The sequence below is a fragment of the Periplaneta americana genome, chromosome 6, assembly GCF_040183065.1.
Source record: "Periplaneta americana isolate PAMFEO1 chromosome 6, P.americana_PAMFEO1_priV1, whole genome shotgun sequence".
Lineage (NCBI taxonomy): Eukaryota > Metazoa > Arthropoda > Insecta > Blattodea > Blattidae > Periplaneta > Periplaneta americana.
In genome coordinates this window covers 174,085,781-174,111,048 of record NC_091122.1, presented here as the reverse complement: position 1 = coordinate 174,111,048, position 25,268 = coordinate 174,085,781, and the positions used below count along the sequence as shown (strand labels likewise).

General features: G+C 33.0%; 1 protein-coding gene and 1 non-coding gene across 17 annotated transcripts in view; one reads left to right on the top strand and one right to left on the bottom strand.

Annotated features, from left to right (window-relative positions):
- Positions 1 to 25,268, bottom strand: part of LOC138702059 (ankyrin-3-like) — a 585,575-nt gene that overhangs the window by 86,516 nt on the left and 473,791 nt on the right. For 13 of the 16 annotated variants that reach the window (XR_011332778.1, XR_011332779.1, XR_011332780.1 and 10 more), the window contains exons 16-17: positions 24,827 to 25,010; positions 12,599 to 12,700 (exon numbers count right to left, since the gene is read on the bottom strand). Coding sequence is in view for 11 of the 16 variants with exons in the window: in XM_069829582.1 (XP_069685683.1) it covers positions 12,599 to 12,700; positions 24,827 to 25,010 (286 nt within the window). In the remaining 5 variants the exon portion in view is untranslated. The remainder of the gene's footprint in view (positions 1 to 12,598; positions 12,701 to 24,826; positions 25,011 to 25,268) is intronic. The other 3 variants (XM_069829588.1, XM_069829589.1, XM_069829593.1) reach the window with 1 other exon arrangement.
- Positions 7,422 to 7,494, top strand: TRNAH-GUG (transfer RNA histidin (anticodon GUG)). The gene has a single exon. It is a non-coding gene; the product is annotated as a tRNA-His (tRNA).

The window sequence follows — 25,268 nt, the reverse complement described above, 5'->3', positions numbered from 1 at the left end:
CTTAATTTTTGTAATTAGGTGTCAGAAAAATTAAATAATAAAGAACTTGATCCTCGATCGATTTTTTTTATCATGAGGCTTGATTTCATCTGTATGCCATGCAGCATTCCAGAATGACAAATATTCGTCATCAGATAACCAGATATTGTGCATGAAGATCCATTGTAAGTTTTAATGAGTTAAGTTGTACAAGCACACTTGTCATCTCAGTGGCAGAAGCACAGCCTTCCACAACGGGCATGATGGCCAAGACGCATTATATTACTGAAACAGAAAACATGTGAATGACAAAATGACCCAACTGACATTCTCATTAAGTATATTCTTCCCCAGTCTATCAAAAACGCGATTAATTTAACTATTAAAAATACACATAAAACTTATTATTTATTCAAATAATATTTCACAACCTTTTTTTAATGATAGGTCCATGCAAATCAGTATTACCTGGAAGTACACGTTAAAAAAATTAGTCTTGAATAATTTTAACCAAACATAAATTATATTTCAATACTGAAAGATGTATACTTTCTTTTGTACGTAGACTTTTCAGTAATGACAGTTGCCAGCATTAATTAAACTGAAGAAACAACATGCAAATCTATACATCAGACTATGTTGCGCTATTATGATATTTCATGGGATGTTTGCTAAAATGATTGAAGAGTTTGATGCACTCAACTTATCTCCCATCTTATTCAAAGTAATAACATACGAGTATAAGACCGTTAATAATTTCAACAAATCTCTTATGAATAAACACCTGGAAAAGATTCTATCAAATTGGAAAAAGAGAAGGGAAAAAGAAAGAGGAATTTTATTTTATTTTATCGTCAATGTGCTATGCAAACTTGTCAAAATGAAATGTGCCAACGTTAAACTGACATTCCAGTCATAATAAGTTCTAGGTAACACTACTTTTTCACACAGAAATGGCATAGAAGAAAGTACAGGCATTACAAAAGATTATTTATAAACTCCCTATGTTGTAGAAAGAAGCAAGTAATTTGAAATTTGAGAAACAATGCTTACTAGACATAAGAGAGTGTGAATACATTTTCTGGATAAAGAAACATCGACAAGATCTGATATGTATATTTTAATACAAATAAGCATTATACTATTCTTGTCTATATGCTACCTCGCAAACTGTACAGCTTACTCTACTTCAAAACCTGGAATTACAGCATAACAACATGACGTAAGCATCCTCAAAGTTCTAATTCACAAACTTCTATATATGCAAGCAAAGTCCTAAATATTATAGATTACCGGTACTTCAAAGTAACGGTGTTATGTAAAAAATTTGTACATTAAATCACTTCAATGATACATTACTAATTCAGAAAATTACTTTTATTCATAATTAACATGGAGGCATGAGATAATTATTCTGCCTGCCATTAAAATTTCACTTTAATTCATATGTCCCCAACTAAAAAAAAAAACTTTTATTCATAATATAGGATGTAGGCTAGCTAGAAATTGCAGTTCGTATCTCCCCCTCCCCCCCCCACTACCAGCATGTAAGAAAATTAAGAGCACAACTAAATTTCAAACAAACTCTTCACATGTGTTCACTGATATCCATTTTCAACTTGTGCACTTCGCAGTAGTATGTCAGCGGATCTGTTACACACAGATGCCTTTCGACCAGCGGAACTATGATTTAACATGTTTCCACTCTTCTCAATTACAGGTTCCAATTGCCATCAAGGTGACATCTGTTATCAATTGTCAAGAACAAAGCAATAATTGGTCTGGATATAATTTTTTTTTTTTTTTTTTATTATGACCAAAAATATTTCTGATGCGTTCAATATCCCACATGAGGCCAGCAGTTTTATTTCCTCAATTTACGAAAGATGCACCTATGGCTTTTTTTCCATCTAGAAATCCATGGCCCTCAGCCAGCAACGAACCCACATAACTTCACACTGAGAACAACATTTAATGGAATGTTTCCCAGGAAATTACTCTTGCAAAAAGATGATATAGGCCTAGTACAATAGTTCCGTACAGATCTTAATTAACATCAGTAACAAAGGTAGCATAATAATTATACCACAGTCTAGTATATACAGTCACGAAGCTCAATACTAATAAATATGCATCCATAGATAGTTGTTAACCACTAGGATCGCTAATATCACCTCATTACAGACAATGCGAAATAGTACCTGCACAGTCTATTGTTCCTAGTACTCTCATAAACTCGAGCTTCATGACTGTATATACTGGACTGTGATTATACAGTACTAGGGTCTCGCGTTTTCGATGATAAATAAATTTAAAGAAAAAAAAAGTAGATGCTTATATGCTTTCTGGTAGAAATGTTTAAAAATGTACTACCTAGCTATTTTTATATTATTTGTTATGGTATTCATTCATTCATAGTGTTCTGCCCAAGATCTGGTCTTTCACTACAAACCCAGCATTCTCCAATCTTTCGTAATTTCCGCCTTCCTTTTAATCTCCGCATATGATCGATGTATCTTAATGTTGTCTAACATCTGATACCTTCTTCTGCCCTGAACTTTTGTTCTGTTTAGTTTAACATTCCTTGTAGTGCATCCTCCAGAAGGCAGTTTCTTCTTAGCCAGTGACCCAGCCAATTTCTTTTTCTCTTCTTCATCATCATCATCATCATCATCATCATCATCATCATCATTATTTTTATTCCCTCTTTCTAGCAGTTTCATTTCTTATTCCGTCTGTCCATTTCATATACTCCATTCTTCTCCATATCCACATTTCAAATGTTTCTAGTCGTTTCTCTTCACTTCGTCATAATGTCTATGTTTCTGCTCCATACAATGCCACACACCACACACAAAACACTTAACTAGTCTCTTCCTTAGTTACCAGTTAAGTATACAAAATGAATAAAATCTTTAATCACAAAAACAAATCATACACCCTAAAAATCGTGGCAACATTTTTCTAGTTATTACAAAGTGACAAATGAATGTTTTCGATATTATTAAGGTGAAAATGAAAATGTCTTGCCACAAATACGAAAAGAGAACAGTCACTATGTAAAGAAAGAAATGGCTACAAGTCATCCAAGTATAAACTATTAAAAACAGCGCAAGATTATTACTTACTAGAGAAATTAACTTCAAAATTGTCACTGTATCTTGTATACACTCGTACTAACACAGACGACAAAATGTTATATCATTCTATAACAGCAATGACGTTCATTATGGCGCATGTGACTACTTCCATCTGTCTGTGGAAATAGCCATGCTTGTATATAATGAAACTGTGAATGAGTAATACAAATTACAAGCTTCAAGGACGTCCAGGAATAGAATATAAATTATCCATTCTTAATAAGAGAAGTAACATAGTTACCTGTTAACATCCGCCTTTTCTAGGTGAAATATTTAGACCTATAATTCATTAACTACTGTCATGATAAAAGTATTAGTGTAATCCTAACATAGTTAAGATAAGAAGTAACAAACAAATAAATGACAAGACTATAACATTACGCAATTCTAATCGCAGTGACGGTTCCTGCATATTTCTTAAGAGGAGGAAAGAAGTTAACAGCGCAAAATGACACCTTCTTGAGAGAAACATGCTACAAATTAGCCTACATGTATACATGTAAGACCAGGTAGTGTTAGGGTTGGCCTTCTATTTCGTATAGCAATAATCTGTTCTTGTAAACTGAGTTTCCTAAATTGTCCAAATATGTTTTCACTTTCATTAATTGGTGGATAATTGCACAAATGAACAATTACAAGGAAATTCACAAACTCGCAGCATTTTTAACGCACACTACAGCATCACACGTGTTGGTAGAGACTAGCTACTAACACATAACCAGAACCGTTTTACGGAAGTGGGAATGAGAAATAATCTGTTAGGAAAGCGAGAACACTGCACCCACTCACATGGTCTGTGTTGCCACTTACACATTTTACAAGTTCAGTATCACATGCTTTTGAAGAATGTCAGTTCTTGTAAAGTCATACTACCATTATTGCTCAAAGCTGCAGGTGGCCGATTATTTTTGTGTTAAAAATATTGTAGTTTGGTGTACTTTCAATTTCAAATATATTTGTACAAAACTGACAACTTGGCTGTTGTCCTATCTAGTAGACAATGAATGGAAGTAAATTTCAGGGGTCAAAAAGATCTACGATACTAACATAGAACTACTTCCTCTTTGTTTTATATAAATCTAACTTCAACTTTCAGATATCCTCGAAAGTTTTAAACCATGAGTAGTAGCTTATATAAAATGCAATGAATAATATATTTTGATTTATGATGCAAAAAAGTTTATATAGTGTCTTTCACTGCTTTGCGTTAAAACTGTTTTTATTGTGCCTCCTCCTAGATGTGTTATAGTCTGGTTGAATGCAGCATCGTTAGATGGCAGCGATATCGAGTTTGTTGCAGAGCAGTGGTTTGTTGCAAGACCAGTTGGTTTCTATTTCCCACCCATGCGCTGATTCAGAGGAGGATCTCCTCCCTTACTGTTCATTCGCTTGCTTTAAAACTGCTTTCTCTGGCTGCTGGTACGCTGTTGTCTATGTGTGTTAACTGCAGTAAAGGAGGAAAGGATTTGCTTTCCTCTACACAAACAATCCCGCATCTTTCTCACAGTTTTCTAGCGGCACATGAGTGAGTGTCGTTTAAAACTCGATCAACCGAGGTTTTCTTATAACTATCTGTGAATTTAAAAATTATCGAATCTTCCTCGAATTTCAAGGCATATATTTTCATTTGGTATTTACTTTCAAAAGAAGAAAAATGTGAGGAGGACGTTCCTCCCTTCCCTCCCCTGAGAAACCGCCACTGACTAATCGTAACAAAGACTATGATAATCTTCGATATAATCAGTTTAAAGAATAAGGAAAAGTGACTAAAAACAAATATGTCAAGCTTTAAATATTCTCTCATACTTTCAGTCGATTCTAATCTTCCGTATGTTACCCTTATCAGTAGATCTATCATACCATAACATTCATATGTAAATACGAGATTACAAAGGGCTATACAACAGACAAACAACCTGGCTTGATTATTCTATCAATGTCAAATGGCCCAATGTGAATTGAATATCTCATTACAGAGAGAGAAAAAAAAGAGAATATGTATATAATGAAACCTTGAGTTTCAAGGTTTTTATGAAGTATAATTGAACTGTGGAATAAGTAAATAGACAAAAACAAAAGCTGCCATAGCTAAATTACTGCAGTAGAAGTGTGCATGATTTACATCTAAGTCTACTGAAGCAAGTCCACGAATAGGTTACAGTACCATTCATACGTACTGTAAAAGAGTAGCTAACTGTTGAGTTCCATGGGCACATTACAGCAGAATAAGTATTGCAGAAAAAACGGGAACACACCAAGAACACCTTTGTCAACACTGTTCTTATACACTTATTCCATTTGGCCTTTACAGAATGTGGACATCCGAAGGTTCAGCTCAGGCATAAGTGGATATGGGGAGGCATTGGGGGGGGGGGGGGGGACACTGCACATCCCCAAAATTATCCGACCTCTTTTTTTTTTTCTATTCTATTGGATTCAAAATATATTTTTTGTTTTTGTTTATGATTAAGTTCCTGTGCTTAAATTGGTGAATTAATGTCTTCAGATCATGTGTCTGGACTATAATACTGTATTTATTTTAAATTTCTGAATGTATAAGAATTCTTACACCTCATTTGAGGAATGAAAGCACTATAATTTTTAATTTGTAACAGCCTGTGCTCATGTGTTAGAAATCTGCAGGTGTTCAGGCCGACACTTGGAGAAATATGAATAACATACTGCACAACAATGCAGAAAAAAGAAAAGTGATCCCGGTATAATGTGTAAACTTAAAGATGAGATTAAAGAAAATAATTAGAATTTACATTTCATATGATTTCTGAGAGAGAAAAAGAGGGAGATTGTATTAAGTTATGCCCTATTATAATTTGTAGTAGGCCTACAGTTCAAGCCCTATACAACTCGATCCGAAACATCGTGGATATGGATGTAACACTGTAAGAAACATGCCTCCCAAAAAATACCTTTATTAAATGATTATATTCTGATATACTTACCACGGTCAAGCTATAATGGGGGAAGAGGTAAATGATGTCTCCCATAACCTCGTTATATGCGGACTCGATGGTTTTGCTTCCCCCCCCTCCCCCCAAGGTAATGGCTCTCTCTCCGACTATGAGCTCAGGGGTGTATTTCAGATCTGGCGGACACTTTTCTGATTTTCATATTATTGACAAGTAAAAAGTAATATTTTATTCATATTTCAATAAATTTCATACTCTGCAAACCCAACAATCTATTTATCTAGATTCGAACCCATGTATTTTCGTCAGACATTCCATAAATATCCCTGCGGAAATCGTGGTAGTGGTGGTGGTGGTGGTGGTGATGAAGACATGGCGACAAAAACAACTACTGGTACTGCTGATACTACCGAAATCCGAGATTCAAGGAATTTTTCTGTTTAGAAATACACACTGGTTCAACTAAAGATGCATTTTAAACAAAGAATAAATTAAAGATTTGATTACAGCCTATAAGTTATTCATAAAACTAAATTTTGGACAAGTAATTAAGAACAGTTTCAATGTTATAGCCTATTTTCGACGCACCTTTGGATACTGAACAAAATGAGATTTCACTTTTTCCCTATAAAAAAAAGTCTGTGAAACTAGCGCTGAGGTAGTTCCGATGATTTCGGAAATGAAAATCGTTGAATCTAAACGCCTTTTTTTTGTAGAGATACTCTTGATATTATACGCAAGGCATACCTAAAACCTAAACTAACCAAACCTAATCTAACACAGATTCGTATATTATGCAAGGTGTATACAAGGAGTACAAAGGAAACTGCCTCAGCGCTAGTTTAGCCAAAAAGCGATCCGAATCTTCTGCAAACACATCTTGTGTCAAGGCATGGATACAGACTTTAAAAGAAGATATTTAAATATCCTGTTATGTCAGATATTTGTTCGTTATCGAGGTATTAAAATGTGTTTTTGTTCTCCTGTAAAAGTAAATCTGAATATTTTGACATAGGCGACTATAAATATTTGAGGAGAAAAATTCGCTCTGGCGCCGGGGATCGAACCTGGGTCCTTGGTTTTACGTACCAAGCGCTCTGACCACTGAGCCACGCCAAATTCAATCCACAGCACCGGATCGAACCTTCCTCCTTCAGTGTTTACCTTTGCAGCCTGACTCCAAGTTAGGCATATATGTTGACGTATTATGTATAGTGGCAACTGCCATTTTACTAGGAGCGCACTCAGCTGAGCGACTTGTTTGGCCGGGATTCCGCAGTTATGATGCACTGCTAGCTGTGAGAATATTATGGATTTATTAATTTGTCCTACAGAATAATCTCTGTAATGTTGACAATATTTGCTGTGGATTGAATTCGGCATAGCTCAGTGGTCAGAGCGCATGGTACGTGAAACCAAGGACCCGGGTTCGATCCCCGGCGCCGGAGCGAATTTTTCTCCTCAAATATTAATTGTCAACATTACAGAGATTATTCTGTACGACAAATTAATAAATCCATAATATAGGCTACTAGGTTGCTGTTCAACATCATCAATGCATCAATATGAGAGCAGATCAATTTCAAATCTGTGCTGCCCTTCGACAGATCTTTCAAATTAGGTACATAAAATGCCTGAAAGTACTGTGTCTTAAGTAGTATGAATTTACAGATACAAATCTTATAATTTAAAGTCTTGCCTATGACACCTTGATTCCTGGAATCTTGTAACATGAAACAAAGACTTACTGTCAATCATCTGTAAATGCTGCAGCTGTATTCCGTTCATCGTAACTACTATAATATGAAGTCAGAAGACTATGTTTCACTAAAGTGATATTCTCCCAATCACAGCAAATCCAACACACACACTGTTCACTGATACACATTCAGATCTTGCCAGATGTTTTCAGTAATTAATTTGTTAACATTACCATTATTATCAAACACCAAACGAAGCAAAACTACCGGTTTACCTTACGCAATAATGGTTCTAAAAATAATCGTTACATTACAATAATTACTACCATATGTACAGGAAAGCATTTTATATTGACGTTCATTGTTATGGTCCAAGCTAGTTAGATTAACGAATATTTTAAAACAATAAAGGTAACAGTAACAGAAAAAAAAGGCAGAGTGTAAAATGTGTTCCAAACAATATTTTCAAGTAGGTATCTCTACAAAATATACAAAAAAATAATCATACTTATCTACTGGTAACAAAATAATCAGTGCTATTCTAACATAGCTTGGAGCATGTGCATACATACCTCTATCTAAATGTTTGTGTATGTGATGTAGTTTGCAGCATAAGTTTCCAGAATAATAATAAAAAGGGTTATATTAGATTGCACAAGCTTAATATTAAAAGAGAAAATTTGTTACTTGGTAAAAGTGTACTATAGAAGTGAAAACAGACCAAGAAATTGAACTACGTGGCTTGAACTGAGACAACATTACCAGGCCTATCTGGTAACAAAACCTCTTTTGCAGATACTCCAGAAATTAAAATATATTTTAATATCTATTACGATTACTTTAAGAGATAGGTATTTGCATCAACAAAAGCCGCCCTAAATAAGGGTTCAATAAATCGGCCTACTAATCAATTCACAATGATTAAAAACGTGTTAAAAACAATTATGTGACAATTTGAAAGAAAAAACATTAAGATAAATGATAAGAAAACATAGGAAATAAAAGTTTCTTGGGTACAAATGATTACTAATTATGGCTAAGGATGATTTTTACCAGTAGGCTACTATAAAATGTAATAATCTTCTGCAACTCGTTACAATTAGGTCTAACTAATTTGAATGTTCATTTTACATCAGCCTTATATACTTTATTATTAGGGATCGGATTTTTAGGTACTGGTATTGAAGTTAATATTCCCGCTAGGTACGTGAATAATTTAACAACATGGGCACTCTAACAAACTGTGTCCCAAGTGTCCAAAGGTCAGTATGTCTCCCATTATTCTCTTCACACAAAATAATGCGTCGTACGGAATCTTTCAATCATCAATGAAAAGTTAAAAGTGTACTAATTAAAATGTCTATGTAGAACTGGTAATTAATAAATTTAAATACTATTATAGTCACAATCATGCCATGGTATGAAAGAAAAATTTCACAACCTCGAGCAGGAATCGAACCTGCGACTTCCTGTACTGCGATTCCCGCTCGAGGTTGTGAAATTTTTCTTTCATACCATGGCATGATTGTGACTATAATAGTATTTAAATTCATTAATATGTCACATCAACGGACGTATATACGTCATTAAACATCGTAAGATGAAGGTTACATTGGTACTGTAATTAATAAATTTTAAAAAAATTACATTTAATAAGAATGATGACTTGACAATTATTATTTTTAATTATTTTCATTTACCAGCTATATCAAATTATTAAATAAAATAAACTTCTAAAGTGTATTTTTTATTGCATATATTTCAATTTTTAGTGCATATTTCAACAATTTTTACTTCAAAGTTGCATGCATATTTTCTGGTTTTTTAGTGCAAAAAATTCCGTTGTCTAGTGATCACTTTCACGTGTTAAGTGTGAACTAAGTTTAAAAATTGTATCCCTAAGAAAACATTAATTGTATGATCTCTCACATACTATAACAATTTAGAATTCTTGGTAAGTTTGTCCCAGTTCAAATCTTTTGAGAAATATGTGCACATTGTTACAATCGTACACATTGTTAGTGTAGATCCCAATAGAGATAAAAGAATAGCTTCATTTCAAACTAATTTACTTGGTTTATTTATTTGTTTAATTATTTACAAACATGCATACAGTTATTTTAAAGGTATAATTAATAAGGTGAACAGGGGTTATAAGGAAATCAAAGGTGAAAAGTTCGTGCTTAAATAGTGTGATCCAATCAATCTCACAACAGAATGCTACTGAATACGATTACTTTCAATGCTACAATTTGCGAAAATACATACAGTGCAGTTGTAAAATTTCATAGGTTGGTTAAAGTAGCCTACTTATTAAAATCTTTGAAAGTAAATGGCATACAGAATAATTAATTACTTGTCTATTAGCATGAACAAAGTTCTTATACGTAGGTTTTTATAAATATAGGTAGAACACCTAATTCTGAAGCTTTAAGAGTATTCTTTTAATGAACTGAAAATTCTATTCTCTTACACTTCAATTTACCTCCATAGGCCTACTCCACAACTGCTTCAATTTTTAGTGGAATTTGTACATAAAAATTTGGTGCGTTGTACCTAATTTTTAAAACCTGAACAGTTATGTTATGAGTAACAGAGGGACAACCGTGATTCTGTTCTCATCAGTTTCTAGAATCTTAACAAGCCAGAACAGAGCTAATTTTCTAATTAAATATCGACGTTTGGAATTAAATTATAGGCAGTATTTTTTATTATGTCATAAGAACTTTTGCATAAAATAGCGGAATTAAATTAAAGACACAATTTCTATTACATTACAGGAAGTTTTGCACAAAATAATCTTGATTTAAATATCGGAACATTTAATTTAGGATATTTTTTAGAATTAAGAATACAAAGAATTAAGATACACTGTTAATTGTAATTGAAATTACTACAGATTATTTCGTTTGTCAATCTAATTTTGCACAACAATAATAGTTATTTCAAACATGAAAATGTATAAAGCCTGGTCCAAATGTAATACGGTAGCTTAACTGACATTTTATTTTAATGCTAAAATTTGATAACACAATCTCAAGGGAAAAAATGGAACTCTCTGCATCAGAATCCACAGTTAATTCCTGATTTACCACGAAAATCGTCTGTAGCTGCATTTAGATTGGCAACAGGCCATGATTGTTTGGCCAAAGACCTGCATAGAATTGGAATTTATCAGTCCCTAACTGCCCATTGTGCAAGTCAAACCAAGAAATGGATTCGAAACACCTCAAAATCTGTGCTTCAGTGGCTGACCATGATAATATCTTTGAAAAATATTGGAGTGCAAGAGGTCAAATGACTTTATTGTCAAACGCCTGGCATTAGAAAACAACAACTTCACATGCAAAAATTTGCAAGTAAGGAACGTGTGAACTATAAAACTGAGCAATATTTAGAACTGAACGAAGACTGAACACTTAGTTGGAGGCATTCAGTTCTAAAAATTACTCAATTCTACAGTCCACACTTACTTGCATCTTTTCACATGTGCAAGTAAAATGTCAAGTAAATTGTTGCATCTGAACCGGGCTTAACAAACATAAACAAGACATAATTAAGCACAATGAAAGAGAAATAGTTAGTACGTTAAATACATTCGATTGAATTCATTTAATGACGATTTACGTTTATTAGAAGTTTTAATTATGCTACATCTACAATTCTAAACACTAAGGGTGCTATTCATAGACATTTCGCAGCACGCGCTACGAGCGTACTAAGCTAGCCCCGGCTATCCAATGGTTACTAGTACAGAATTCAAATCATATCCTATCGCTAACACTGGTTTATGAATACGAAAAACGCCGATAATCCACTGAAAACCCGCGCTAAAAATGTCTATGAATACGGCCCGATTTTAATACCGGTATTCTTTCTTTCACAATCTAACAGGACATGGGCAAGACTGATAAATGCTCAAAAGGTTTATTTATTTAGCCTCTGAAAACATATGTCTCTTTCTGTAGACAGGAGGCCTATTTGGGGAACCATGGAGATATTCGAGCATATATACCTTATTTTATTTCAAGGAGTGCAGTTCGGTGGCTCCTTTGAACACCCATTTACAGATTTATGACTTTCTACACAACAGCTCTGACAATTCCATCCTGTCCCCTAGTCCCAACATTGCACAGTTGTCACAATCCTGATGACCTTCGAAATTATGCAGTGAAACTGACGGGATTCTTGGAATTCGGAAACGATGCGGCAACTCTGCCTCCACGTGGATTTGACGGGCACCTGTCAATTCTTCTGAACGAGGGTTGTGATTGGTTACTAACAAGAGAAGACAAGATTTCCGTCATAGTAAGGAAGACATTTATTTATGACAACCAATTAGTAGGGGGCAGTAGAAGGTCTGTCGGCAAAGTCCTTTCTATGAAACTGCACTCCATGAAAAAAAATAAAGTATACCCTCATTAACCAAAATTTGGAGGAAGTTTTTCGTTTCTACTTTTAATATGTCGCAGTCCACAAAGAGCTATTAAACTGCAAGATATACGGAATTGTCACAAATTCACAATTTTGATAGTCTATAAAATATTAATGAAATAATACTGATATTTAGATGTAATATTCAGTTAATTTTATTACAATTCCATTAAACATTTCGAATTACAGAAAATAATTTTACGTATGAAGGCTCCAGAATTTCCGAATTAACTCAGGCACCAGCACAAAACAATTTTTCTATTCAAAATCTGATACCTCCCATAATAAATTTCCAAATACTTTACAAATACTGAATCTTCGAGATTTCGCCAACATTCCATGTGAGATCAACTGCAAGTCAAGAAAAGAAAAGACGGGATGGGATACGGGGGGGGTGGAAGAGAGACAGTAAACTTACGCGTGTACTGCATTTGACCTTGGTAGTAAGGCAAGTAGACATGTTGTGCGTGGGTTGGTTTCCCGTAAACATTCATCGCCATATCCAACATTTCGTCGCCACCTGCATGTAGCGTACATATGGGTTTGGGATTAAGATGAGTGAGTGAGAGAGAGAGAAAGAGAGAGATGGTCAGTTCACTACCCATACACCTCTAATAGGAATCTACGAAGCAGTTCACACAAGCAACTTCAGGAGTCAACTGGACAGTCGTGGCCCTTCATGGGCTGTAATGCCAATAATTTTTTTTAAGTAATTGATTAACTAGTGGACTTACTCGTGTTAATTATGTAACTCTTTGCGGCTTACAGCTGTTTCAGTGCTTCATCACACCATCCTCAGAGCCTACTAGATTTCGGTGTCATCTCGTACGTCTCTGCCTGTTGTGTGGGTGCGTTTGTTTGTTGAAAGGTGTTGAAAAGTGGAGTCAAATAGTGTGTGTGTACTGAAATTGATCTGTGTGTTGAGGATTTGATCGGGGTGTGTTTCAGTGCGTTTGTATATTTCGTATTGTTCTAGTGTGTTGAGTTTTTGGTTCTTGGGTTGTATGTGTAGAATTTCCATGTCCGCATTTATGTTATGTATGTATGGTTAGTATTGGTTATGTGATCGGCGTATGTAGACGTATTGTGTCCTCTGGTTATTGCTTTAATGTGTTCTTTGTAGCGTGTTTGGAATGATCTGCCTGTCTGTCCAATGTAGAACTGGTCGCAACTATTACATGTGAGTTTGTATACACCTGTGTGGTCGTAATTATTTATTTGTGTTTTTTGTGTGTTGAGATGTCTTTGTAGTGTGTTTTCTGTTCTGTATGTTATGTTGTAAGTATTTCTGCTTTCTGAATGAAGATGCAATCTTATGTGTGGTTTTGTTTTCATATGTTAGTGTGATGTATTTCTTGTGTTCTTGTGTTTGTGTTGTGTTTTGCGTGTTTTTGTGTTTGTTGAGTTTTTGTTTTGTCTTCCTTATGATGTTGTCTATTATGTTTGGGTTGTAACCATTTTCTTGTGCTATGTATTTGATTGTGTTCACTTCTTCATTGTAGTGTTGTTGGCTCATGGGTATGTTGTCTAATCTGTGTACCATTGTCCTGAATGCAGCATGTTTGTGTTGTATGATGTGGTTAGATGTGTTGTGTATGTGTGTGGTGGTTGGTTTTCTGTATATTTTGAAGGTGTGTTTGTTGTCAATTTTTGTTATGGTTATGTCTAGGAAATTTATGGAGTTGTTGTTTTCGAGTTCCAGTGTGTATTGAAGTTTTGGATGTATTTTGTTTATGTATTGGTGTAGTTTGTGTATTTGTCTTTTGTTCCCTTTGTATAGTATGAGTATGTCGTCTACGTATCTGTGCCAGTATATTATGTTGTCTCCATATTTGTTGTGTTCATTGTTGAGTATGTATGTTTGTTCTATGTTGTGTAAAAATATCTCTGCTAGTTAAATATGGGTGATCCCATTGGTAATCCTTCTGTTTGGGTGTAGTATTTGTAGTTGTGTGTGAAATAGTTTTGCTTTGTTATGATGTCTGTGATTTGGATGAATTTTTTTGATGTTAATAACTATAGATATGCTGCTTTTGTCTTTTTCTTGTATGATATAAAAATTAACTCTTGCTTTTTATCTAGAAGTTAATAGTAATTCAGTTCTTAATTAAATGACCCACTAACATGAATAGACAACAGAGACATCTAGAGGCAAGCTATTGAAGAGGCCAAGGCCCTATGTGAGCTGTTGTGCCACTGAAGGAAAAGAGCATGAGTAGACTTGTCTTAAAATTTATATTTCCGATTTAATTAATAACTATTTCACAGTAAAACTGAGTGCTATGCAAATTATGTACTAAAGAAACGATACTACACTTCTGTCATTTCTATTCTCAATGGCTTCAAAGAAAGGAAATATTCATCCTATTGAAGGACAAAGAATTTCAAACTGTCAAAACAAGAAAAATTACCAATACAGTAGAACTTGGTTATAACGACATCCAAGGGACCTTAAACATTATGTTGTTATAAACGAGTGTCGTAGTAACCGAGATTCACATTATCAGTCTAGTGAGGTGGAAAATGAAAAATAACAAACTTAATTAGACTTATTTTATATTTATGTATTGACTTTTAAGCCTACAATGAACATAATAAAATACACGTAGGCCTACAATTATAAATACAGTATTCTGTATTAAAACAGTTTGTTCAGTACTCACCAAACTACTTTACTTAAAAGTGAAATAATCAGTCATTTTACTCTGTTGTCTTCTACTTGCTCAATACACACTTTCTAGGACTAAATTACGTTCTATGTTCATAATTTTAGTTCCAATTTCACTGCTCCCTTCCCTAGCTTCGTAGAACATGTCCATAATTCTAATGACTTCTGATGCGTCACTCACTTCTTTTAGTGGCCATACTGCGTAAAAATGCGTGCACTTAGTGAAAACTTCCTGTCGAAACTGATCTAATACCGCATGAATTCGGGCAGGTTACAATGGGGTGAGGAATCCGCCTGCATTCCTGAGGTCTATGACAGAAGGAGACTGTAAAGAATTTGTCAGGGTCAGATTTCAACAAAATATTTCTTAAAATACTTTGGTTCTTAGAAAATCTTATTCCAAACTGGAGTTGAAAATGACATTATACGCGAGGTAGACACATATGCGTTTGTCGTATTAAGCAAGGTAGGAAAGCATATGTCATATGGGGAATTAGTTGGGACCACAGAATATTTGACGTTATAGGCTAGGTGTCGCATAAAACGAGGTTGCTATAACCAAGTTCTACTGTACGTAGTTCTTGAATAAACAAATTAAGTATTTTTCGTGGCAATTCTGACTTCATATACAGAAAAAAAAGTAATTTTCATATCAGTCTTGAAAGCAATAGTGGGCATCAATAAATTAATGCATTACATATTCTATTCTGGGAGTAAATAGAATATACTGATATGGTATTTGTTGTATATATTATCACATTATATCTTTCTCAGTAATAAAATAACTTCATTGCATCTTCGAAACTTTCACATTTGTCATTTGTTTTACTCTCAACATAGGTTATATTTTATGTGTAACGAAAATTTAAGCAAATTGGAATAGTCTAAAATAAAAATTGGCATAATAATTGGAAGATCATGACGTAGCCTATGCATTCTTTGTGATTAATTATAATTTCCAAAAATTTATAAAATAACAACTTGAGTAGCTTGCGTGAACTGCAATCAGGCTTGAGTTTGCAAACCACAATATTAATACAGCAATCTAATATATAAATAAATACAAACCACCTCAATGTCCCAACACTGTTTCTGAAACTTTTGGGAATACTGAGTTAAAATACATGCAAAGCTCCATGACTAGAAACAAAATCATGATCAAATACATATGAAATATTTTTTTGAGTTGTTAAGATTCACTGGTTGCCATGTTACACTACTAACTGATCAAGAAACATGTACTCATGATATTTAAATCATATGCTGTAATAAAAAATTAATAATTTTGAATGTTAAGAGAAAAATATGAACTAACAAAATTTTAACTTGTCTACAATGTAAGTTGCAAAATAAGAATATATTCAAACTATTAAACAAGTTATAATCAGTATGAGCCAGAAAAAAATTTTCACAGCATCTTCCCATCTAACATAATTCATTTAAAATTTTCCAAATTCTTCTATTTAAAGACATCACTGAAGTCTTTAATTCTTATACTAATATTGTATGGCATAATGGTTTTACTGTCCTGAGTGTCATAACAGGAAAATTAACCAATACAAAGTCAGATGGAAATAAACATTGCATTACTTTAAGGTGAGAGGATGGTATTTTTTAAAACTTTTTTCCTATTTGGTGTAAAATATTAATTTTTTGTGTGTAGAGAGCTCATAGCTGTAGCAACTCAACCAAAAATAAATATTTTCAAAAAAATTATTTGGGGGCCCAGATTTGAAAAAAAATATACCCAATGCAGGATTTTACTAAAACCAATATATCTAAACCATTTTAAGTGTAGATTTATCCAGTTTTTTGCAATGTACTTGCAAAAGCATGCTCTACAAACTGCCCATAACAGAATTTTTATATTAGTCCCTTCGTTTGTAAAATAAATAATTAAAATTTAATAACACTTTTCTGAATTTCTTTCTTGCAAACAAACGGACGTAGTTTTAAAAGGAAATCAATTAACAAAATTCTGTTACAGAGAAAAGTTTCCTAATAGTCCAAAGAATGTGTGTTATAAATTTCATGCATGTATCTTTAATAGTTCAGAAATTATATCCATTTTTGTCGGGCAATGTAGCAAAGAAATGACGTTACCATAAACCGATAAAAGGGAGCGAGTGATTTAAAAATCCATAGCTCAGGAAGTTTAAAAATGGCGTCTCAACATCCGATAAGGGCACAAATACCCACGAAATATTATGCAATGCATTCCACACATGTCAAAGGGTATTTTAAAGAAAATTAATTTTTTTTTTTAAATTCAATTTACCAGAAGGGGGCGAGTGATTTAAAAATCCATAACGCAGGAAGTTTAAAAATGGCGTCTCAACATCTGTATTAAAAGTATTTTAAAGATTTTTTTTTTTTTTGAAAATATACTCATTTTTCACCAAAAAATACCATCCTCTCCCCTTAAAGGTCCAAAACACAAATTTAAAAAAATATATCAACACCAACTGTCCTGGAAAATTTTATAACAAACATGTGAAATGAAAATGAACACTGCATTATTTTATAATTTAAATGACCAAAACATAATTTTAAAAAATACATGTTACTATATACAAAATAGACTTAAACACTGAAAACAGCTTTATATATACACTTATGAAAGCCTTTCACCAACATGTACATATTTCTGGAACTTGATCATATTAGTTTGAAGGATGTAAGTATCTAGTCATGGTGGTATCAAGCAACAATTCCATTCTCAACCCAAGCATATTGTAGCAGACCACATGGCAATATTAAGCTTGTGACTTTTCCCATTGTACAGATTTTCAACTCTGCACACTAAACAGCTTCGTGCAATGGTTCTTTCTTGGGTCATTTTCCAATGTAGCAACCTATTTTTAAGGACAATATCCATCACCATCAAGAAGCAAAATGTTAGATGAAGAAATGGTTAGAAGTTCGTTCTTATTTTCGATTTGTTACATGAATAAACACAAAATGGTTATCGGTATTGTAAATGCCTTTCTTGTCGAATAATATATCAACATTCTGAGGTCATAAACTAATTGGAAATGTCCTATGCCTGATTACAATATGTACTGGTAGTTGAATAGTAATAGAATTAGTTTTAATTTTATCTCCATCATCTTATCGTAGTTTCAAAGACTTCATTTTAAACTTACAGATATATTAACTGCATTTATGCTGAAACTATTTTTTCAGAATTTAAATACAAGTGGACAGTTAACACAGTTGTGAAATTAGAAATATAACTTACAAAAATGGTATTATGTTAAAAAAAAATATTTGTACCCGGTAGAATAATGAATAGTAGTAAAGCGAAATTAAATAATGATAATTTTAAGTTGCTGTAAAATGATGGATAATTTTATTTATGTTAAAAGTTCTCATATACAGGGTGTTTCAGAAATACTTCGACAAATCTTGGGCGCATGTTCCTCACAACAAAACAAGAAAAAAAGTTCATATAAACGTATGTCCGAAAATCCTTAGTTTTTTAGTTATTAATGAAAGAAGATAATGAAACATCTGTTAGATATTGTCAGCTTGGTAGCAAGTGTTGCAACTTTAATCAATTCAGAAACTCATAACAATGGAAGTTTATGTTCAACGTGTTTCGAGGTACAATCCAACAACTTAACTTAAGTTTGTAACTGATAATAATATTCATTTTGTTAGATAAAAATGATGTTATTGATATATCTGCTGATGCACCCGTTATATCCTAGATGGCTATGTGTTGCCAAGGAGACTCGTTTACTACAGTCATTTGTCATTTGAACATTTGTTATGAGTTTCTGAATTGATTAAAGTTGAAACACTTGCTACCAAGCTGAAAATATCTAAGAGATGTTTCATTACATTCTTTCATTAATAACTAAAAAAAATTTAAGATTTTCGGACATATGTTTACATGAACTTTTTTTCTCGTTTTGATGTGAGGAACATGCCCCCAAGGCTTGTCAGAATATTTCAGAAACACCCTGTATATAGTTACCGAAATGAAATACTCCGCTTTAATGTATTTCTGTAACTTAAAAGAGTAAAAATGAAGTAACAAGAAAATATAACACTGCCTTAGAATACCCGAAAGGTTAAAAAATTAACTACTTTCAGTAACTACTGTTAAGTTGCTTATCAACTTCCAAAGTTCTATATTACCTGTTAATTATGAAAATGCAATAATTTATAATTCTTCAGATTGTATACATTGGAAAAGGAACCCTATTTCACTAATTGCTTATATATTTATAAGTCATGCTTCATTGTTTTGATAGTGTATAAACACATATTGTACATTTATTGAAGACCATTGTGACGATTTCTAAAATATGTTCTATTTATGACATGCAGGTTAGAGACAGTGATGTTGCAAAATGACAGAAAAACTAAGACTACACATTGCCACTATATAACATGACACATGCATCCTTTCGTGTAATTTGCAAAACTGCTGGAAGAAAAAGACAAGTGTAATAAGTGTCCATTCCATGTCTATCTGACCAGTATATTTTACATCACAAAACTAGTTGAATGTAATCCATTTTATTAATTTTAAACACACAAACCGTAAATTGGAGACTTGATACATATATCTGTTAAGCATCATGATTTCAAGATGGTCACATATTGATGTTCACAAATGTTCAAATCAGTAGAGCAATGTCACATAAATCTAATAACGTATAGTACTTTTATAGAGAAATTTAAACTCCTTATAAATTTAATAGAAAGAAGAAAAAGTCATGTATAACCATACATGTAAATAATTTTATAATGCACTTCGACTTGTACATTATCTTCACGAAATAAAGGTACATTATTACAGATGAAAGCATATGAATTTGATATTAAACTGTGTATGATTTTTATTAAAACAACATGCGGTTCATATTCCATTCTTACCATTTCGTTGTAAGATTTTTATTTGAATTCACGTCACTCAACAGACACATGCACCAGAATAAAACAGACACATCCACTTAAGGAAGGCATTATTTGACACAATACATCAACAAAATTCATTAAATTAATTAGTTAGTAACCTTTTCACCATTCTAACTGTATGTTAATAATTGGTATTCTCGTCTGCTTTTAATTAGTAGGATGAAATGTCAAGTGAAGTCATAAAATTTTTCTGTTAGTGAAAAATCGTTCAATAATCATTTTGTTACTTCGGTATTTCTTAACATTACAACAACACGAACATTTTTGCTTTACAACATTTTAACCGAGAAATGTATTATTTTTATTTACTGTTTAGACTTAGGTTAGACTAGATTTAAGAGGAATACGCAAATATACTAAATGGCATTTTTTATGTTCATAACGTTTCTATTTTACTCAATAAGTCGAATCCCACTTTTACATTCCCGCAATTAAAATTTTCCCGTCATTTACAACATTTTTTTCTTGGTCCCTTCAATTTTTCAATTATTATAATATCGTATATTTTTTCGACTGCAATTACACTGAGGTACGGTTATTTCGAACTTCTTGTACTTTGTTATTTCCACCAAACTGAGAAAGAAAGATGGCGTCCACGCGAAAAATTGAACATAAAATTGAGACTACCAATGTGAATTTTGGTATATAAATACAGACAATTTATGCACATTCAAAAAATGAAGAGTTTTGTGAACATGTGTTTTTCTCATGAAGGATAAATAAAGTGATCACTGGTGAGGAACAAACTGTGGAGAATATTCTCAATCCCCTTCTCCAGGATAATACTGCTGATACTAGTGGTAGTTATGTTAATGGATGAAGGTGATGTTCTTGAAGATGGTAATAATGATGGTGACAGTGTTGTGTGCATATAGTGTGTTAGTTGGGAGGCTGGAGAGAAAAAGACCTTTGGGGAGGCCGAGACATAGATGGGAGGATAATATTAAAATAGATTTGAGGGACGTGGGATATGATGGTAGGGACTGGATTAATCTTGCTAAGGATAGGGACCAATGGCGGGCTTATGTGAGGGCGGAAATGAATCTCCGAGGTCTCTAAAACCCATAAGTAAGTAAGTGTTGGTTTTCTCATAAGAGCAAATATAGTTTTAGCATTAGAGACTAAGAGGAGGTATTTTTCTGCTACAAAATAAGATGATTTAATTATTGACAAACTGTATGAACTAGAAAAAGAAATAGAAAACTTGAGATATAAGAGATGTACACAGTAAAAAAATATGACTTCTTTTTTAGAAAGAACTAGTGTCGTGTTTCATTTTGGAATGCGTGTGCAGGCCTTATATTTTTACATTTTAAAGTGATTAAAATAATGAAATGATAATTTACCTTTTCTAAATTAAATATTTAATAACTGTAATATTTTTGTGTGTTATGAAAGTTCCAAGCAATCTATGTACTTAATGAAAACTGTATCCTTAATGTTCTTAGTATGCATAAACCATTTCATGTAATTTACACTTTCGCTCAATTTACAACATTTTTTTTTTTTTTTTTCAGAGTCCTGTGAGAAGTGTAAAAGAGGGGTTCGACTGTATATGGAATATTTAAAAAGAATAATTTAACTTAAAAAAAAAATAGTGTTAGTCGTACAAATTGTATCGCAAACCAAACATATAGACAATGTTGCAGCCTATTTTTTTTAAATCAAATAACGACAGTAAAGTTCTTTACTTTTTGGGGCAACCCTTCTCAATTGTCATTCAACTCACAAACAAACTTCATTACCTATAATACGACTTTTTAACGGATCAATTTTTGTGACACATTACATGAATCTCAACTAGGTAAGAGCTAAAAAGCCATATTAAACGAATTAAAACTGAAGGAAGAATTTGAAAATATATCTTCGTTATTGGCTTAAAAGTTCATAGAAATAAATTTAATATACTGTTAATTACGACCAACCCACAAAAAATGTTAGTGCCATACACATACTTTGTTAGAAATATACGAACAAAAAGAAATCTTTCATTGTAAGGAACAAATAAAGATTTAAGGGTAAAGTATGAAAGTCTTATTTTAACTGTCTAATATTGTTAGGAGAACTTCTTCCTATAACACAAAAAAGACAAAGTACCCGAATCCCAAGTTATTCAAATAACATAAATATTAATAACTGAAAGTACGGTAGTAAGTAATATGAAATTGGATAACAGAAATGACCACAGAAAACTATCAAATTTATCTCTGAAAATCACTTGGATAACATGGTAATTTTTCTCTCCTTTCTTGATATTATTCTAAAACTTTTTGCTCTCATTTTAACAAAAAATAGTGTTTTGTATGATATCAGCCATTTAAAAAAAAACTTGGATAACATGGTAATTTTTCTCTCCTTTCTTGATATTATTCTAAAACTTTTTGCTCTCATTTTAACAAAAAATAGTGTTTTGTATGATATCAGCCATTTAAAAAAAAAAACAGTATCAGTATCAAACAAGTTAGGAGTATTTCTAAACTAAAAATTCATTCGCAATTTTGTATGGTCTTGATATATAATGATTCTCAATGGAATTAGTGTTTACTGAATACAAATGTGTAAAAATCTGTAGAAATGTATGAAAGAAATTGACTTTAAATTATACAACTGTTAAAATTCCGCACAGTAACGTTGGAGTATTAATGTTAAGTATAAATAATTGAAGATTTCCTTTCAAATTAATCAATACAATAATTTTAATATTATTTGTCTCTGAACCTGAAAGCTAATTTTATTAATAAATTAAATTAAAAAATGTTGCTAATTGCTGAAAAGTTGTAAAAATATTTCAATTGATTGATTTTTAATAAATTAATTGATGAACTAATGGACTTACTCATGTTAAATATGTAATATTTTTCGGCTTACAGCTGTTTCAGTGCTTCACGCACCATCATCAGAGCCTACTAGATCGCGGCGTCATCTCGAACTTCTCTGCCTGTTAGGAGGGTGTGTTTTATTGTTGGAATGTGTTGGATTGTGTAGTCGAATAGTGTGTGTGTACTGAAATTGATCTGTGTGTTGAGGATTTGATCAGGGTGTGTTTTAGTGTGTTTGTATATTTCATATTGTTCTAGTGTGTTGAGTTTTTGGTTCTTGGGTTGTGTGTGTAGGATTTCCATGTCCGTATTTATGTTATTGTATGTATGGTTGGCATTGGTTATGTGATCGGCGTATGTAGATATATTGTGTCCTCTGGTTATAGCTTTAATGTGTTTTTTGTAGCGAGTTTGGAATGATCTGCCTGTCTGTCCTATGTAGAACTTGTCGCAACTATTACATGTGAGTTTGTATACACCTGTGTGGTCGTATTTATTTGTGTTTTTTGTGTGTTGAGATGTCTTTGTAGTGTGTTTTCTGTTCTGTATGTTATGTTGTATTTCTGTTTTCTGAATGAAGATGCGATCTTATGTGTGCTTTTGTTTTCATATGTTAGTGTGATGTATTTCTTGTGTTCTTGTGTTCTTGTGTTTGTGTTGTGAAATATGAAATATACAAACACACTAAAACACAACCCGATCAAATCCTCAACACACAGATCAATTTCAGTACACACACACTATTAGACTATATAATCCAACACATTCCAACAATAAAACACACTCTCCTAACAGGCAGAGAAGTTCGAGATGACGCTGCGATCTAGTAGGCTCTGATGATGGTGCGTGATGCACTGAAACAGCTGTAAGCCGAAAAATATTACATATTTAACACAAGTAAGTCCACTAGTTCATCAATTAATTTATATTCAAGTGTTAAAAGTGGTGTACGCAAGATTCAAAATGGATGATTTTTAATATTGCATTAGAATGCTATGGAGAGAAAAAGAAAACGTATTTTATAACTTATTATTCTCTTTCACAACTATGCCGCGTAAATTTGAAAGCCTCTCATGGAAAGATGACCAGAACTCTGTAATGCATGCAGTCAGTAACACACATATTAAACAAAACTTCACAAAACTCAAAACATTAATCAGTACAAAAACACATGCTGAAAAGGTGTACACCTCTGCTTTACCGTGCATGTTCTTTCGTTAAAATTATTAATGTCATAAAAGGGATCATAAAAAATAAAACTGAAATACAATTAGAGAATATTTGCAGTCAACCTTTCCTCAATATTCTAAGTATACAATAGCTACAATTCACAAATTTTTAAGAATTATGTATGATGTTTACCTACAAATTTATTTTTATAGCTTTGCCTCTGCTCTCAAATTGTGAATAAATATATATTGGCGCGAAGTATATTTTGTGAAACTACACAGTATGTTTCTAAACCTTTAAGCCATATTCTGCAGTAAAGTAGAAATATTTCATGAAAATACTTTCATTAAGGCTCACTATAGATAATATAGTATTTTAATGTACCAAAGTGCATATGATATTTCCATGCAGATATTCTGCGTCATCATACGATGAAAGAGTAATGGAACGGAGAAAAATTCTCTCCAGCGCCGGGATTTGAACCCGGGTTTTCAGCTCTACGTGCTGATGCTTTATCCACTAAGCCACACCGGATTCCACCCCGGCGTCGGACAGAATCATTTCAGTTTTAAGTTCCAACTCTTGGGTTCCCTCTAGTGGCCATCCTCTGCACTACGTCATAGATATCTATGAACCTAGGATCGAAGTCCACACATGTGCTGAGGTGCACTCGTAATGAGTGACTAGTTGGCCGGGATCCGATGGAATAAGGCCCGTCTTAAATCACGAAGTGATTTACACATATCATACATATTATTTTAATGTACCGAAGTACGTATGATATTTCCATGCAGATATTCTGCGTCATCATACGTTCCATTACTCTTTCATCATATGATGACGCAGAATATCTGCATGGAAATATCGTATGTACTTCGGTACATTAAAATAATATGTTGGATGAATCAGCCAAATGTATGTGTATTTCCCATCTAAATGGCACATCATTTGCAGTTCACTTTCAAAACTTTGTGTATTGTAGCTTAGAAGATTACAACCCACCAATCCCATACAAAAACACCATGCACTTGTCTCATTAAGCACTGAGCTTTCTTACCACCCTCATCCTCAGAGTCAGACATGAATGTCTCTTGCATGGATTCTGGCGCCACAACGCGGTACTTCTCTTCAATTGTTGTCGTTGTTGTAGTCGTGATGGTTGTCTCTGTTACCACCTTCAGGGTCTCCACAACGCTGATGTAGCCAAGCTTTTGGGCTATGGAAAGTGCAGTTTGTCCTTGCTGTAAAGATAAGTTCGCTATTTTATGTACATTTAGCTACTGATAATGTTATTTATGGATAATAAATTACATAAAAAAGAAAACATAAATATTAAATTAATAATGAACATTACCTATCACTCTTTACATCCAATCACATAGTTATTCACTTCACACATTATGTCATATATGTTTGCGCAATTTACGAACTTTTTTTTATCCTTTTTGGCCACTGAAAAATTTTGGTGTACAAAATAAAGCGAATTTTTTTAGTGCATG